Here is a 17,748-nt window from a genome sequence, read left to right as displayed (position 1 = left end):
TGTTTACGCAGTTGATTACACGTGAGAGCAAATCCAACCTTCGGATTATTAGCTCCGCACTAAGGATGCATACCAGTTCTTGTCAAATCATCGTCGTCATTACTATTATTTTAATGTAGGGCTAGAAAATCTGTGAACTCCTGCTTACTCGTCTAACCCCTTAGTTGGTGTAACTAGATCCTTTTACAGTCAGGCTTTCTGTCATTGCACTCTAGCGTAAACTGTTAAAAGCACACTGGATACTGCGTAGATCACTCTGTTTAATTCATAAAAAAATGTATTTGACCGTGAGTGGAGAAGTCTAAAGGAGCAAAGAGAACAGCATTGGGTAGAATTTAACTTCACGCAGTCTCATTCAGTTCATTTTCCCATTCCTTATCAGAATATAATTTTATGGTATACGCCAGTGTGGCAGAAAGTCTCTGTTATTTTTTATTAATGTTGTGTTTTCAGCCGCAATATCCCATCTAGTGCAAATCCCCACTTGTGCTTTCTTTTGGGGCAAAACATTACTTTTAAAGTCGAATTTACGCACACACACGAGTTTACAATCGCTTTTACTCTGCGGACCACCTTAACAGCGTTTGTCCCGCCCTCAAGCTTTCCGTGTTCTCTGTGATTGGCTGAAATCTCGTGGATGGCAGTGGCTGTAGAAATGCAAAACTTGTTGCTGGTTCCTCTGGACGCGTTGATCTCACACAGCGCCAAGCGGTAGAGCGGACAGCGAGTGTATCTGTGAATCGCTCCCAAGTGCACTCAGACCACACCAGACAAAACTCGGTAAACGGAGGGGACGCACGCATCAGGATCGAGACGCACGGAAAGGACTTCGGGATCTGCGCCTCGCTGCAAAGCGCATGACCGGCAGTGGGTGAAGGATGCTGTCAAGCCACTCCGTAGTTGTGGAGTGCGGGTAGCGCGCGCCGTGCTGCTCCTCCGGCTTTAGGTCGCATAAACAGACGCCCCGGTTCACCCGCGGCTGGTCTGGAGAGTCGTGTTTGTGGACTTTCCATCACACTGGACTTTTGGCTACATGCCTGCTTGGCCGTTTTTGATGTTTTGAAGGACGTCGGTGGGCAGTATTTATTTAAAGAAAGATTTTCTTCACTCAAAGCCTGGACTTTTTTTTTCTCCCCCACCTTTATTTCCAGCATGGGACCTTATTCAGAAAGTCATTCTGGGACATTTGACATCAGATTGGAATAATGAATTAGCTGAGAGAAGCAGTTATTGCCCGTTTGATTGCTTCGAGTCCTCTGCGCTCACCCTTTAGTTTGTAAGCGAGCTGTATTTGTGCCATGTTCGCCCCGAAGAAATGCGCGCAGAAAACTTCGGAATGTCATAGGTCGCTCGTGTAGCAAGTTTACTAGACGGATTTTCTATTCGTTTGTTTAATCAAAAAGACTAGTGTGCTGCACGCATTCACACGGGAACAGGGACACAGTTTACGTGCGTATTTGGACACAGTCTGTCCCTTCTCTGCGTCCTTGGAGAAGTTGGATAAATATTCACAGCAATGAGAACCTATTTGGTGAGTTTTGACATTTAAATGAGATAAATTGTCATAATCAGTAGATTCAAAAAATATCTGAATAGTTCTTCTGTATCTTTTTTTCTTTTACTTTTTTTTTTTTTTCCTTTTGGGGACAGACGGAAAAATAGACAGTGTGCCGATGTCTGGCAAACTGGCCGTCATGTGGGATTGATTGCAGGGGAGTATGTTTGGGCTGGAGCAGTTTGGTTCTCAAATTAATAGCAGAAACCCTGGCCAGTCAGAGAGAAACATAAACCAACAGAGACTGAACATGGGCTCCCATTATAAAGGCCCCGGTTTTCATGCTGGAGGCCCGCCGGGAGCCGTGGAACCCGGCATGGGCCCTCTGAGCGAGCCGCAAATGCTCGGGCTCAATATGAACATGAATGGTGAGCAGTACGGTAGCTTTCACCCGCGGGGACACTCAGACATGCATGCAGGCAGTGGACTTCAGCAGCAGCAGGGGCAAGGACCAATGCATGGATTTTTTAACAACCAGCAACCTCATCAAGGACATCCTCACGGCCATCAACCCCACCCCCACCAACATCACCCCCATTTCGGTGGGAATTTTGGAGGGCCAGAGCCAGGGTCATCATGCCTGCATGGCGGCAGGCTGATGGGCTACAACAACAATAACGGCATGGGACCACAGCAGGGCTTTGGAGAAGGATTTGATCCTCTTGCTGAGGGACAGACGGGTGATGGCTTTCCCCAGCAGCAGCAACAGCAACCGCAGCAGCGGCCTGGTAACATGCCTGACTTTCAGCATCATGGCCCTCCAAGTGGGAACCACGCTGTCCCTGCTCCCTGTCTCCCCCTGGACCAGTCACCTAATAGAGCAGCATCCTTTCATGGTCTTCCTTCTTCCTCATCCTCTTCATCTGAGTCTCATGGTTTGGAACCTCGGCGGCTGCCAAACCAAGGAGCCGTAGAGGGATTAGAATATAACTTTCCAAGTGAACCTCCATCTGGACATTTTGATGTACCTGTATTCTCTCCTTCAGAATCAGAATCTCAGTTACCACATTTTGGGCCAGGAAGACCAGTTCCCGGTGGGAATTTCCCAGGGAACGCTGGCATGCCACGGACACCAGGTATGCCGGGCATCTCTAAGGGACACCAGCCACCACCCCAGCCCCAGCAGCCTCAGCACGGAGTGTTTTTTGAACGTTTTGGAAATGGCCGGAAAGTGCCCGTGGGAATGGAGCCTGGGGTCAATCCAAGACATCCTCTCATGCAGCAACAACAACAGGCTGGCTTGATAGCCAGACAGAACTCATGCCCCCCTGGCCTCCCTCGACCCCCTCAGGCTGAGCCCGGCACTACTAACCCTAACATTCTGGATGGAGGGGTCATGATGCCTGGCCAACACAACCAGTTTGAATATCCCATTCACAGACTGGAAAACAGGGGCCTGCACCCCTATGGGGACCCCATGTTTAATATGCAACAGCCAGCTCCTCCTCCCTCCCAACAGCCTGCAAATCAGAGGCTCCAACACTTTGACTCTCCTTATATGAACATGGCGAAAAGGCCTAGATTTGACTTTCCTAATGCACATGGCGGCGAGGGCTGGTGTGGCGGTATGGACAACCACCTCTCTCCATCTGCCTACCCTGGCCTTCCTGGAGAGTTCACCCCACCCGTGAATGAAGGTTTTGGACCAGGTCCGCTGCAGCATCCAGGGCCCGAGCAGCAGTCTCTGCAGCAGCGCCAGAATGCAGCTATGATGATAAAGCAGATGGCCTCTCGCAACCAACAGCAAAGAATGAGGCAGCCGAGTCTACAGCAGTTGGGTCACCATGGCGATGTACCTCCAGGCCCAATGGTTCACGGAGGCCCAGTCGGGAGCATGCCTCATCCTGGCTTTGACAGGGAGAATAGTGGCAGGATGCCCAACATTGATGGGCAAAATCCTCATGTAACTCAGGAGAACTCCTGGTTTCAGGGGTCCCACCCACCAGGAGAAATGATGTCACGGCGTATGGGTGGAGCGGGTAATGAGTCAGGGCCTCATGACATGGGGCTCCAACAGAACGGCGCTGGGATAATGTTTAGGCCGGGCATCGGCATGCAGGAGCCCATGAGAATACCAGGAGATGGACATGTGCAGAACCTTCATTCCCCAGGCATGCACTCACAGTTCAGTGGCAACATGGGCAACCTCACACAAATGCAGTCTCCGGGAGCAGGAGCAGGACATCCAAATGCACCAGCAGAGAGACGGCCAGCTGACTTCCCTGCACCTTCAATGGGTGCACAGCCAGCTTTTCCCTATGGGGGGGCTAACCGTCAGGGGCCGGCTCACAGTGCTCCCCAGGGGGTGAGCACCTCACCTGGCAACTACCCTCCTCAGTCTGAGTTCCCCTCGGGCCAGCGGTCGTCTGTTAGTAAGCTTGGAAATCTGTCCCTCGGGAACTTCAGCAAAACCAGCTCTAAAGACAGTGTTTTCGGCCAGAGCTGCCTAGCGGCCCTTTCCACAGCCTGCCAGAACATGATCGCTAGCCTAGGGGCCCCCAATCTTAACGTAACATTCAACAAGAAGAACCAAAACGAGGGCAAGCGAAAACTGAGTCAGACTGAGCAGGACATTAATAGCAGCACATCTAATGGGACTGGCAGTGCTGGTCCTGAATATTTTCAGAGCAGCACTTCCCAGAACAGCCAGATGCCTGGCACTGGGAATAGCAACTCTAAGCCTGCAAGTCAAAGCCAGACGGTGCAGGGGGAAGCCAGTGCCCTCTCCCCAAATTACAACATGGACGCTACCCCGTGCAGTGAGGGGAAGGCAACAACAGGGAGTGGGAGAGGGAGAGGGAGGAGAAAAAGAGACAGTGGACATGTGAGCCCTGGAATTTTTTTTTCCTCTGATAATAGTAACCCTGTTGTAAGTCCAGGCCAGCAGACCCCCTCGGCTGGCGTTGGGGAGAGGGGTGGGGGCACGCCCCATGAGAAACAACTCCAATCGCCCTCTTGGGGGAAAGGAGGTGACCTAATGTTGGGGGACCAGGCTGACCTTATGTCTTCTTTAGACAGTGGCATTCAAAGTGTTGCCAAGTCTGACAGCAGCTCACCAAGAGTGGACTTTTCTGAAGATGTCAGCACCCACTATGGCAATGAGGATGAGGTGTCCTCCAGCTCAGATGCAGGAGGGGCCTCAGCCAGCAAACCTAATCGCAGCCCTGTAATCAACGGCTCACCCAAAATGCAGAGGAGTGACCACGGGTTGATAAATGGACAAAAGCCCCTTGGCATGGGCATTAACAATCATACTACCTCGACGCCAGACACCTATGGACTGAATGCTGGTGTGGGCACAGGGGCCAGTGGGGTCAGCCACCCGGGCACTCCTGGGGTGGAACAGGTACGCACCCCATCCAGCACCTCTGGCCAGGAAGAAATCCATCCTCTGGAGATTCTGCAGGCCCAAATCCAGCTACAGCGGCAGCAATTCAGTATCTCTGAAGACCAGCCCTTGGCCATGAAGACAGGCAAAAAGAATGGCGACTGTCCCTCACAGAACGGAGACAATGAGCTGGCGAGCTGCAGCCCGGATGCTGGGAAGGGCTCAATGGGCACTATTGACCTTGACACCCTCATGGCAGAGCAGCACGCCACCTGGTACGTGCCCAGTGACAAGGTTATGATGGACGGGTCAGAGGATGACAAGGCCACGGGACCCTGGGAAAAAAATAAGAGCCAGAACAGCAGTAAAGAAGGTAAATGAAACAGTCTCTTTCTTTAAGTTTTAATTAATCTCTCTCACCCTCATCACAGTCTCTCTCATACGCCACTCACATTACATCAGCAGATCATGTTCATGCAAATGAACAGATTTTCTTTCTTAAATGTCATTTATTTATTTTCAAAATCTGAAATGCAGTGATAACAGCACCAGTATAAATATGTAAAATAATCAGGTGACACTTACAAGAGAAAACATTTTGTCCACATTGCGCAGGCAGAAAGCAGCGTCTCCGTTTACTGGGGCCTTTGGGTTTTAGAGGTTTAACGTTTATAGGAGGATACTACATTTAATAGTAGAGCCATCCATAGTCTTGAAAAGAGAGAAAGACAAAGAAAAAATATTTTCTTTTTTGAATTGGGTCTGTAGTACAAAATGTAAAAAACAACACACACACACACGAGTATATATCTATATATAAACCGAAATAACAATAAGCAAAATAAACTTGCATCCATGCAAAGTATTTTATAGGGTTCTTCAGTCCAGAGGCACTTCAAAAGAACAGCTCAAGAAAAGTAAACATTTCCTGTGGCTCTTTATCTCGGTTTTCAGGGTGAACAACTACATTGTAAGATTAATAGCTTTCTGAGGATATGCGTTTTCGCAGCGGGGTTTCCCCCTCGCCTTGTTACGTGTTTGTTTTTGTTATTACCATGAGATAATACTGAGCTGCTGAAAGAGGATTTTTTTTTTAACATTTGTTGGACATGAGATTAGACAGCATGGTGATATTAATGCCATTCATTTTCAGTTTTGTTTTACGTGGGAAATGGAAATGGCGAAAAAGATGAAAGAGTTAAATGCTTTTTTTAATTGTTAAATGTTTGTTTCGTCTTGTTCCCTGTCCCTTTTGAATAATGTAAAATAATTGTCTCACACAGTCAAAGTATAAATATTTTTACTATTTACAGCACATTATTTTGGTTGTTTTGTTTTTGAATGAAATTGGAAAAAGAAACTGACTCTAAGGCACAGAATTTGTTTTTTAAACTGCAGTCTGCAGACGTGGTTTATGGATACAATGCGATTTATCTTCTTTATTATTATTATTATTATTATTATTATTATTATTATTATTATTATTATTATTATTAATATTTTATTATTATTATTTTTTTGTATTTTTTAGTGGCTCTAAATAAATAAAATGCAGACAAACCAATATACTATTTAGCTGTTATAGCCATGATAATAATAATAATAATAATGAAAATAATAATATTAATAAATTAAATTTATTTTAAAAATCTAAATTTATGATGCTTCAATATGATTTGTCATTACGTGCCTTAGTCATAATCACATCGTTTTTGCAGTGTAACTGCATCATTAAGACAAGCTTTGTGTATTATAATATGCTACTTTAATTATTGGTGTTATATTTATTGCTTCTTTTTACTTGTCTCTTCATTCTCATTTTATTTCCCTTTTCCTTTTCGCGTGGGTTCTTTAGTCGCTCATTTCAAACCACAGCGTTGTACGGAGGCGTCTGTCGGTGTTAGCAGACGGACAAGCTTTTAAATGGTTGAACAGTGGCGGGTTTGCGCTGAAAGGCCCCTGCGTCTTTTGATATATAATAATAATATGGATAGGTTATATAATTGCGCGAGTGGCTTCGCGCGTCTCGAACGCCTCTTTGTTCTGATCGGCGCGAGCGCAGAGAGAGGGGCGGGGACGCGCATCGCGCGGACTCTGGAGTCCAGGCACACTTGTTTATGAGACTGAGCACAGGACGTCTCGCTGTAGCAGTGGTGGCATTACATCTAAAAAGCACTCTGACTCACCATTTAGGTTTTTTTGTGTTCACCCGGTCATAAAGTAACTGTAACAAGCGGTGTGCTGCATATTAATGTGATCCACAATCAGCCAAACTGGTGCATTTCTGCTCACCTATCCCTGTGCTTCCTCATAATTAAAGAGGCTTCTGTTGTCAGAGATGTATAAATGGTAACTCATTTTGATTATAATTACTGAGCAAATCTAACAATGATGAGCAGTCAGCCACACTCATCCTGCTGCATTTACTATTTTAATTCCTCTGGGGCTGATGGCACATTTTAAAAAAAAATTTCAATAGGCAAAAATCAGTAATTTAAGGCAGAATAGTCCTCCTCTCCTTCCTCTCTCCTCTCCTCTCCTCCCTCTCCTCCTCTTCTCTCCTTTCCTCTTTCAGCCCTCCCTGCATGGACACAAGGCATGCAGCTCTGGAGCGATCGATAGCTAGTTAGCACAAATCACGGCTCCTGACAGTTTCTCATTTGAGTGCTTCAGACAGCAAAGATGAAAAAAGGGTGGAGGTGTATTTGAGAGGGGGGAGGGGGATTTTAAGATTGAATCTGATGCTTAGGCTACACAGAAGGGAGCAAAATAACATAATAATTTAAGATAAATCATAGCCCACAGTGTAGTTCCATAACATCCCACAGGCTTTTCACACTGCAAAAAATATCCATCTCCACCACTGAGTCGAGTTATAAGTCCTCAGCCTTGTAAACAAAAATCTGCCACTGGCAAGATAATGCCAGTGACACTAATGTAAAATAAATCAAGGCGATTCTTTAGTCCATTAGGCTTAACGAAATTTAACTGGGTCATAGAAAAATGACCATTTTAATTACAAAGAACTTAATTTGTGTAATTCCAATAAAAATGATTCTCCCTCACGTATCTGGACATTTTAACGAATGTTCAAAGATGACATGACTTGTTAAGATATTTCTATGCTGTGGAACTATAACTGTCATGTGAGTCGTACGTGCTGGCTAAAAAGAAGTGCAGCCATGTTACATTTTTTTTTTCCTTGCAGGTCAAATAGTTTTCTGACCCCTTCCAAAAAAAACACACTTCTTTCCTCACCACAGCATGTACACACAGCACATGTCTTAGTATTTGTTTAGAATTATGCATAGATTCTTTTTATTCTCGTGTCAGATCAATAACTTCAGTAATGATGAACAGTAATAGATAAAAGCCTTGTTTTAAAGGTGAAAAAAATGCTTTGAAATTTAGTTCAGTTGTCTGGCATTCATCTTTTCAGAGAATGTATCTCTATATGAAAAATGGCTTATTTCTAGAGAAACTTGAGGCTTTGTGCTCAAAGTGTTTTTACTCAGTTGTGTCAAGAAATTTACCTTGAGAAGTTGACCAGGTCAATCAGCAGGCTGTGTGTACTTTGGATATCTGTATCTGATGAGGTGAGAATGACCAGCGTTGGGGGTCAAGGATCACTTTAGTTCCTTTGAAGTTGAAGCTTTTCAATCTCTGATCACCATTTCACTCAAATGTAAAGTAGGGAAGTGTAGAATAATTGCTGTTGCCGTGTGTATTTGTCTTTCAGGAGGATTTCAGGAGCTATATATCTTGCTATGCTTTAAATAAGCCCCAGTGCTGATATTTACAAGCAGTGTGTAACTTACTGGATGCTTGAGTATGCAGATAAAAGCTAAACTGTGCTTATAGGAACTGTATTCTGAGTGCTGATATCTGTGCATCCCGGCTCACATCTCTGTGGTCTCTTTGTGCCTGTTAAAGTGATGCGTGTGGCAGTAATGTCCCCCACTGGACCCCATACTTGGCCTCCTATCTAAGTGACGTTGTGCAGCGCAAGCCTTTCGCCCAGGCACAGCAATACCAGTTGCAGAGTCTGGTGTGCTGCTCGGCTTACCCGAACTCTCAAGGAGGTTTAGCAAGGAGGAAGAAGTTTTTAGGTGTACACGATCAACTTTCCCATGTCAGTTAATGTTATTTCTCCTTTTTCTAAAAGCATTTTTTTTTACGCTCTTCCTCTTCCCTTCTCTTCTGTATATCTTTGCCAGAAGCTGACCGCTCATTTGGAAAGTCGTGCATAGTCAAGATAACAGGCGAGCAGCAGGCGTAGGAAGTGATTCAGTTATTTTTATTTTTACTTTTCACTGTTTTTTTTTTTTTTTTTGCCCCGTACACAGTTTTTTTTTTTTTCACACTTCACAGTTGACCTCATAGAATAGTTTTCACTCTTCACGCTCAGTAATCAGTCCTTAAACAGCTTTAATAATGATCAAATCTGTCACTCTGACTTTGACAGCTTTGAAAAGAAGAAGCTTTCGTCTTTATCACACCTACGAGAAAGTACTTAAAGCACAAAAAAGGAGGCTGTATTGATAGCATGGAGAACAATCCTGTGAGACTACCTGGCTTTGACATTTCGGTACGACAACAGCTCCTCAAATCACGCCAGTAATTTGTGCTTCCTTTTTCTAAAATAGAAGAAAGTGATTGGCACGTGCTTGAAATGTGGAGGGGGGAGGGGAAAAAACAGCTTGGGGCAGTCTGTGTTCTTTACCTGTCATTACAAGGTGTTTTATATCGACTTTTTTTTTCTCCCAACAACACACATCCACCAGGCCTCGCCCGCACACTTCTGCACTTCATCATTATGGTAATCATAGCAATTAGCATTGTTAATATTGTTTTCCGAAAGTCATAATTCATCATCCAGTGACTACTTCAAGCTGACTTGGTTATTGACAGGTTCATCCAAGCTGCAAAGGACGGTTAGTTTTTAGCAGCACAGATGTATTAATGCAAGAAAAGGGCAACACTTGAAAAAGTGTCTGTAGTGTGGACATAAAAAAAACAAACAAACAATATGCATTAAAATATTTTAATGTCAAATTTTCTTTTACTCCTTTAGCGTGTGTGTGTGCGTGCACTGGCACTGCAACTTGCATATGCATTTGCCTGCTGTGGACATAAAGTTTGATTTATTTAGACTCAGTGTCATGCCCACGGCTTCAGCCTCAGATCTCAGGTGTCTCTCTCGTTGGAGCGCGTGCACAGTGATTCCTAACAAAACATTTAAGAGTATTTACTCTGAGTGTAAAGTATACAGTATCGAAATGCATCCGTCTTTATATTTAAAGCATCTAGATTTAAGACAGTTTCTGTTTGCGTGTGACATGTGCGTGGTTTTCATGTTCCTTGGGATCTTTGCAAGAAAGTCAAAGGAAGCCTATTAAAGACACGTGCTGGTGACTGATGAAGAGAGAGTGAGAGAAAAAGACGAACCAAAGTGTCAAGACTTTTTTTTTGCGTTGCTGGAGTTTCAACTCTTCAAAATAGAACCTGCATCCGGTGTTTTGTTTTCCCTGGGGAAAGGTGTTAGAATAAAATGAAACTTGTCTCAGCATGTGGTAAATATTCTCCTTGGAAGCAGCAAGGAATGGAAAGCTGATTATACCTAGGCGATGCACAGAGGGAGGAGTTCCAAGCATTTGAATGTGGGTGCAAGTGGCAAGCCTCCAAAAATGTCCACGTGTCTTATTTAGCGACACAGGGGTCCAAAGAAGACAGACGCATTTCAAAAAACCAAACCCCAAAAATCAGTTTGATACAAAGGTCCCGAAAGATGTCCTGGGTTCATGTATTCACTGTTAGTCAAGTGCAGCTTTTTAAAAAGTGTGTGTGTGTTTTTACTTTCTTTTCTTTTTTCCAGAGGTGTAGATGTTGTCATGCTGCCAGGAGCGGTTATGTTATGTGCCATACAGGTAGTCGTCAGGCAGTGTTTAATTTGTATTGTGGAACTGACAAATGAGTTATGACACTGGAGCTGTTTCTCTTGGGAGACAGAAGTAGAAACCGATGGCGGGCAAGAGAAACTAAGAGAGATAGAGAGAAGTTTTGTGTGTGTGTGTGTTTTATTTTTTTCCCCTTAAAAGAACATCTGTGGTTTCGCTCACGAGGTGAGTGAGGAGGTAATAGCTACCATTTGCATTTATGGAAGAGAAAATAATTCAATTTTTCCATCACTTTCATGCACCACAACCATTGTTCATTCTAGTCTGTGTGTAGGAGTTGTTGTTTTTTTTGTTTTTTTTCAGTGTAGCTGTGTATCTATAGCTCTTCAAATATGTCTGTCCATAAAACTGTCCCTACTTAACACCAATTAGAAAAATACTAAATAAACAGTATAATATTCTATATTTTACTCCTTACACTGTACATGTTGATTTGGGTTTTCTTTGTTTTGTTTTTGTGTGTGTGGCAGGTTGTGGTGAAAAATGAAATTAGGCACATTATTGTTTTAGCTCGAAACAAAAACCAAAGGCATGAGAAACATCTTCGAGTAGCCTTTGTTTTCATGTGTGCGCGAACCCTTCCGAAAAGACCGAAGCGCGCAGTACTGTGCTGTGAAACAAAATAGAGACAGTGAAGTAGATCAATATGTCACTGACTTGGATGACATGTTGGACAGGTCCCGGACATGGTTGTGAGTTATGAAGGAGGCACTAAATCACTTCCCGTGTTCTGATTTGTGTCTGGTTTCCTAAGCGCTTCTTGTGGCCAGAGGCAGAGGTGTGCGTGTGTGCGTGCGTTTGTGTGGGTATGAGTTTGAGGAGATGGCAATGGGTGTGTTGTTGGTGAGAAGGTAACAAATGCTGGGGGCAGAGCCTGCCTGGGCAAGTTTTTCTCTCTCTCTCTTTTTTTCCCCCCACTTTATGTTTCAGGCCAGAGAACAGAGAGGAAATTCAAACCAAAATAACCCCTGTGCCCTTGCCTGAGAAATGTGCCCCTGCTCCCCGCAGATATCCTCTCTGCTCTGAGGGAAAGGTCACACTTCGGCAGTTGGGTGGAGATGAGGGGGAGTTTGCGGGCGGCCCCCCTGGTGCATGGATACCTGGGACAGTACCTTTGTTAGCCCCACTGATCTTTATTAAGGCTTGACTCAACATATTTCTTTGTTTTTAGGGATATTATTTGGCTTAGCCGCTTCAGATCATTTTTGGCATGTTCTGAGGTTTCACTGAAACCATATAATGAAGATTGCAAAGTGTTCTGCTCATCTTTGGTTATGTCTGACTCCTGAAGAGATGCAAAACTTTTACTCTTGCACGTCTTTTCCTGTGGCTTTTTCTCTGTGGATTGTAACGGGTGTTTTGTGCTGACAAAGACAGACTCCTCACACAACACCATAGTGTTAGTTGTTATGCTAAAGGAATCTGACCTGATGTCAAACACTGTCATAGGAGCGGAGGCCTTTGGGTGTTTTTTTTTTTTTTTTTTTTCTTTTCGCAGCGAGTGGAGCATTCTGATTGGTCTGGTTTGTGTTCAGAGAGGATGGGGTCACGGCCTCAGGAGCGTGAGGTTAAAGGTGAAGTGTCGTCATGGAAGTCTAGAGCTCGGGATTTAAAAAAAAAAAAAAAGGGGGGGGGGGGGGGTTGCACATGCGTGTGCCGCATGAGATCCCGAGTCCTGGGAAATGTGTGTGATGGAGGCTTTTTGTAGATTCAAATATGTGGCATGCATTGATTTTTATTTATTTTTCTTTCCTTCTATCAGTTAATTTAAAAAAACATGCAATACGTGCGTCAGTCGTCATTATTTTTAAGAGTAAGTGAAAAAAATTAATTGCCGCTGTAATACTTATTATTTAATGGGTGGAGGATACAGACTCGGAGCAGCCATTGTTTATCTTCCTGCGTTGCTTCGGGTGTGTTGAGTGTGTGCGGCGTGACATGTAAACCCGTGTCAGGCCGTCAGCTCCCAGACACATTGGTGTCATCCAGACAACCAGAGCTGTGCGCTGTGCTCCCTGCCTTCATGGCATTCGAGCTCTACTCATCTCTGTAAATTGTTTCTGGCTGTGTCTGTGAGACAGCTCCACAACCCTGCTGCTGCTGTGCCTGCGTGTGTGTGTGTGTGTGTGTGTGTGTGTGTGTGTGTGTGTGTGTGTGTGAGCATCATCACCAGGTACCAAATAAAAATGTACTGCACTTGGGGTAAGAGATATGGTGATATAAGAGCATCACGTTAAATTCAGTGCCTACTTAACACATCACTTTGGTAATCTTTTGTGGCTGTAATGTGGTTAAGGGTATTTAGGTGTATTTGTGGCTCGGCGCAGCTGCTTGTGCCGTTTCCGTTTTATTAGGTATTTTCCCCGCGTGCTTGTTGAAGCTAAGCACTTGTTCTCTTCAGATGAATTGGCTATTATTGAGATATTACCGTGGATATGAATTCTACCTTCGTCAGTGAACAACCCTAATAAGATAGATCTTATTGAGGGGGGGGTAGAAGAAAAAAAAAGATTTTCCTGCTTGTAAAATGTCATGGTGATTTGGGATTTAGTCTGGTGTGATTTAGAATTTCACACCGTCGTTTCCACCTTTTGAACAAATCCGTCGGCATGGATAATGCTGGCGATTTAAATGTAGTGTCAGGATTTTTTTTTTACCCCCCTCAACCCATAAAATCACAGTCTCTCTCATAATACTCATACTGACTAATATGTTTGATCATGTGGTGGTCAAGTGTTTGTGTGTTGGATTTTGCATATGTTTTTAATCAATCACCCCATTTTTTTTCTCCTGTGTTTAGTAGTATTTTTAAAGCATTTCTTATGCTTGTATATGTGTAAAATAAACTGTGAGAATATGGAAAGGATGCATTTATGTTTGTGCGAAATATTCATTTTGTTGTATTAGACTATGCATACATTTTTTTGTTAGTGTATTTTCCACCTTTTTCCTTGTGTTGAAGCTGAGTAATGTGTGTAGCTGGGTTCGTGTGTGTCTTTCTGCGTGCACGTCCGTATGTAGTCAGGCGTATGTGTGTGCACGTGGAGCAGCAGCTGAGGGCTTGTGTGAGTATGGCAGTGGCAGCAGCGGTTGGCGTGTTGTGTGTGTGTGTGTGTGGTTTTTTTTTTGGTTTTTTTTTTGGGTGCGTGTGTTGTCAGTTTGCTGTGTGTCAGCAGTGAGCCACGGGAACGCTTGGCTGCCTATTCAGGCCGGTGCGGACCCTGCTGTGCCCAGCTAGCATGAGCTGCTGGCGGGTGCTGGAGGGCACAGTGCTGGGAAGAGGGAGTGTGAGTGGTTACGGTGGAGGGGGGGGGGGGCGATACTGGCAGGGGGTTGGGGATCAGCCGTGCTGAGGTGTATGACTGGACCCTCTGGCAAATGTGAGATCTTGTCACAACCGCCACCAACACCGCTCTAAATCCTCATTTTTCCCTTACCCCCTGCACCCTCAGCCTCCACTTACACCACGTCTGTAGTCCTTGGGAGGGAGATGGAGACAGAGAGACAGAGAGAAGAGCTCACAGAGACCGGCAGTCAGAGATGCAGATGAAATGGAGAACAACGGGGAGGCTTGGCTGCCTGACCTTTCACCAAATCCCCCCACTTTTCCATTCCAGTGGTCGCAGCCCAGACGGGCTGGGGGGCAAGCCTGCCTGAGCGCCTGCATGTCTTCCTGCCTTTCTTGGTTGTCCTAGCTGCATGGTCTTATCTAGTCTAGCTCGGCCTTCTCTCTGCCTGCATAAAATCGCTGCTGCCTAAGCCTTTTATGAGGGCAGAGAGGAAGGGAGATGGAAATGGTAAGCAAAGCAAAAATAAAACATGGTTAAGAAGCAAAGGAGGATGAGCAAAAAGAGAACACAGGGTAAGGGATGAGAAAGGGGCTGGCGCGATGCTTCTCTTTTCTCCTAGGTGAGCGCTAGCCTGACTGGTGCGTTGTGATCTGCAGCCTCTGTGCCCAGACTGTCGTCTATCACAGCCTCTCCTTTCTCTGACGCATGTAACTCAGCTTGTCAGCGCTGTTTTCCACCTGTCTCTACACTCAGACATCTAGTTGTCCCTGCACCTCAAAGGTCTTCGTCTTCGTGCAGCACACCGATCCGTTTCAACCATCCGCACAGAGTATGTTTTGTGTGGGGAGGAGATGGGAGATTAATCGGACTGATTTAAGTGAAGGATCCTTAACATCTTTATACGCATTTTCTCTTTGCTCTGGGCTCGCTTGGAGGCAGAGCCCAAAACACAGGATGCAACACTTGTGTCATAACACCTAGCCCTAGCACTAACTCTTTGCTAGTGTTTCTCTTATTTTAGTTTTTTATGTGCCTGCTTCCAAACTTTTCCTTATTTCTGGCCTCTTTTCTCTCTGATTGCTACAGTCTGCATCTTGGCAGATATGTTTGATGAATTGTGATGTGCCACATTTAAAAAAATAAATAAAAAAAATCTTCTCCTGGCTAATTTTTCCACTGAACAGAACACAAGGCTTTTTGCAACCATTTATTATGACGCTTCACACATTGGTGACACAGGGTCGATGCTGGGGCATGATCATTATACCAGTAAATTGGGTCAAGCGGGGCTAAAGGACAGGTGTCTCGGTACTCTCTGGCCCACTGACCAGAGGTCATTAGGAGGGTTCCACATTTGCACGCCTGGTCGCAGCCAAAATATATGCGCTTACATTTAACGTACGCCCGTGTTTTCACGTGTTTATATCAGGCGACAGGAGGCGGATGCGAGGAGAGGGGAGCTTTTGCTTGTATCCTCCTATTCGGGTCTTATTGATGGGTGGTGGAATAATGTTGAATTAATTTCACAGTGCAGATTTAGAGTGGGATGTGAAGATGACACTTGTTTAATTAAAAGTGTGTACTTTAAATGGTTCGTCGGAATCAGAGAATGCCAACTGCTTGAAGTTGTTTTTTCCATTTTTCTGCTGTCTTAATTAACCGCTTCCTCTCTGTTGTTGTCTGTCTGCAGAATCTGAGCTCACCCAGAGTAAGCCTGGAGCCGGAGCCCCGGGGGCTGTAGGAGGTGGGAGCAGTGGAGGAAACCACCTGCAGTGCCTGTCTGTCCACTGCACAGACGAGCTCGGGGACAGTAAAGGCCGAGGGGGGCCCGTCTCGTCGTGGCGCTCTCTCCACTCTGATATCTCAAACCGATTTGGGACGTTTGTGGCGGCACTAACTTGAGGGGGGGAAAAGAAGAGAAGAAGACGATGACCCAGCAGGACGAATTAAAGAAGATCAGAAAATATCAAGAAAGAGAGATTCAGAGACATTTAACCACGATAAGGATGCGACTATGTTAATTTGTGGATGGAACGACTGTGTGCCGCTCTTGCCTGTTCAGGGAGAGAAAGACATTTACACTCACAAATGGAACACAAATACAGCTACACACACGCACACGTGCACGCACACACACACACACACATGCTCACAGACACTCGAACACCATGTTTTGTTTTCTGATACATGCAGTCACACTTAAGAAAACTGCTGGACAATAACAGCATGGGGCTCTACTCGACGATGCCCACATCTGGAAAACCTCAAATCATTTATTTTTCTTTTCTTTTCTTGGTTGAAGAAAAATAAGAAATGTTAAAGGAGGAGAACGCAAAAACGAGAAGCATAAGAAGAGAGGTGAAGTTGTCATTGGCTTTGATTGTATACCAGTGTTTAGTCTTATGACTTATATTACTACCTGTTCTTAAACTTAGCTAAGATTGCCTTTGTAATGTGTATGGCAACTTCGGCATATGTCAGTCAAAACTCCCCCCCCCCAAAATAATAAAATAAAATCCTGTATTACAATTAAATATGTCCCAGTGGTTCAGAAACACCCCAAATACTAAAAAGGAGAACGAGAGGAAGGCGGGATTACGCTTGAATGTAACTCAGCAATTTTCCTTGTGAACACAAAGTTGTTCCTCTTTGTCAACGCGAAATTTAACCTTTATCGTTTGCTGCTCTAAATCATAAGGTTTGTTGTAGCTCTCTATCATTTGTGTTTCTGAGAATGTCTTTCCCTCATTCTATTCTATTCTATTCTATACTTTTTTCTGCTTTTCTCTTCTGTAGATCTTGTGAGCTCAACCACTTGTATACAACTCAGCCAATGAAAACTAAAAAAAGGGGGAAAAAATGGAGGTCAAGGGATTGATAAATAAGGGAATTGAAAAAAAGATTATTGGTATTGCACATGTATAATAAGAGAAAATTTGCTGTGTGTTAGGCAATCTTGTAATCTTTAAATAAAGCTTCTGTTGAATTTGAATTTCTCAAACAATAGATGGAGGACTGTGACGGCAATTTAAAAACTGATTTTTTGTTTCCTTTTTTTAATAATATGTAAAGTGCAGTCGTCTGTTTTCCTGCATATTGTATATATCTGTATATGTTTTATTGAGTAACTGAATAACAATAAATATGACGTTAAAGGTGGCCTTGGTGTTTTCATTTTGTTTGTTTTTTCTAAGAGTAACCCCCCCCCCCCACACACACACACTAAATACAAGAACAAGCTAAACACAGATTGTCTATTTAATGAATAATAAATACTGTGAAATACCATGTGCGTATTCTGAAGATCGGGGAAATCTAGAGTATATTCCAAGCGACAGATGTGACAGGAAAGTTGTGGACTGATACATAACACCTGACAAGCGTGCTGGAACCGGTGTCATATTAAAGCCTGAAGCAGGCGCATGAGAAATGCTGGAAAATGTGGCTTCCTGGTGGATTTAGAAGCCGAGACAATTCATTTCATGTATACTTGCTTACGACATGTGTTGCATTTTATTCCCTCAACTTCCCTGACATCTTTGCTCCCATCTTCTAATACATCTCTAATAAATCAGCAATGATGACAATAAAAAAAAGAAAAACAATAAAATTAGTTCT

The 17,748-nt window shown here is 44.2% G+C and overlaps 1 protein-coding gene across 2 annotated transcripts; it reads left to right on the top strand.

Moving 5' to 3' along the window:
- Positions 1-667: 667 nt before the first annotated feature.
- mn1b (meningioma 1b) lies at positions 668-17,289 on the top strand. 2 transcript variants are annotated; one of them, XM_040019269.1, is made up of 3 exons: positions 668-1,531; positions 1,651-5,256; positions 15,821-16,032. In XM_040019269.1, exons 2-3 carry the CDS (start codon positions 1,719-1,721, stop codon positions 16,030-16,032), a joined length of 3,750 nt encoding a protein of 1,249 aa, XP_039875203.1. In that variant the 5' UTR covers positions 668-1,531; positions 1,651-1,718. The 2 variants fall into 2 exon arrangements, with proteins under 2 accessions (XP_039875203.1, XP_039875204.1); XM_040019270.1 differs by lacking the exon at positions 668-1,531 and having other exon boundaries at positions 1,719-5,256; positions 15,821-17,289.
- The last annotated feature ends 459 nt before the right edge of the window (positions 17,290-17,748 follow it).

This window comes from Simochromis diagramma, unplaced genomic scaffold, assembly GCF_900408965.1.
Source record: "Simochromis diagramma unplaced genomic scaffold, fSimDia1.1 OVJJ01000822.1, whole genome shotgun sequence".
In the NCBI taxonomy this organism is placed as follows: domain Eukaryota; kingdom Metazoa; phylum Chordata; class Actinopteri; order Cichliformes; family Cichlidae; genus Simochromis; species Simochromis diagramma.
Note: the sequence above shows the minus strand (reverse complement) of the source record. Positions and strands in the feature narration are given on the sequence as shown.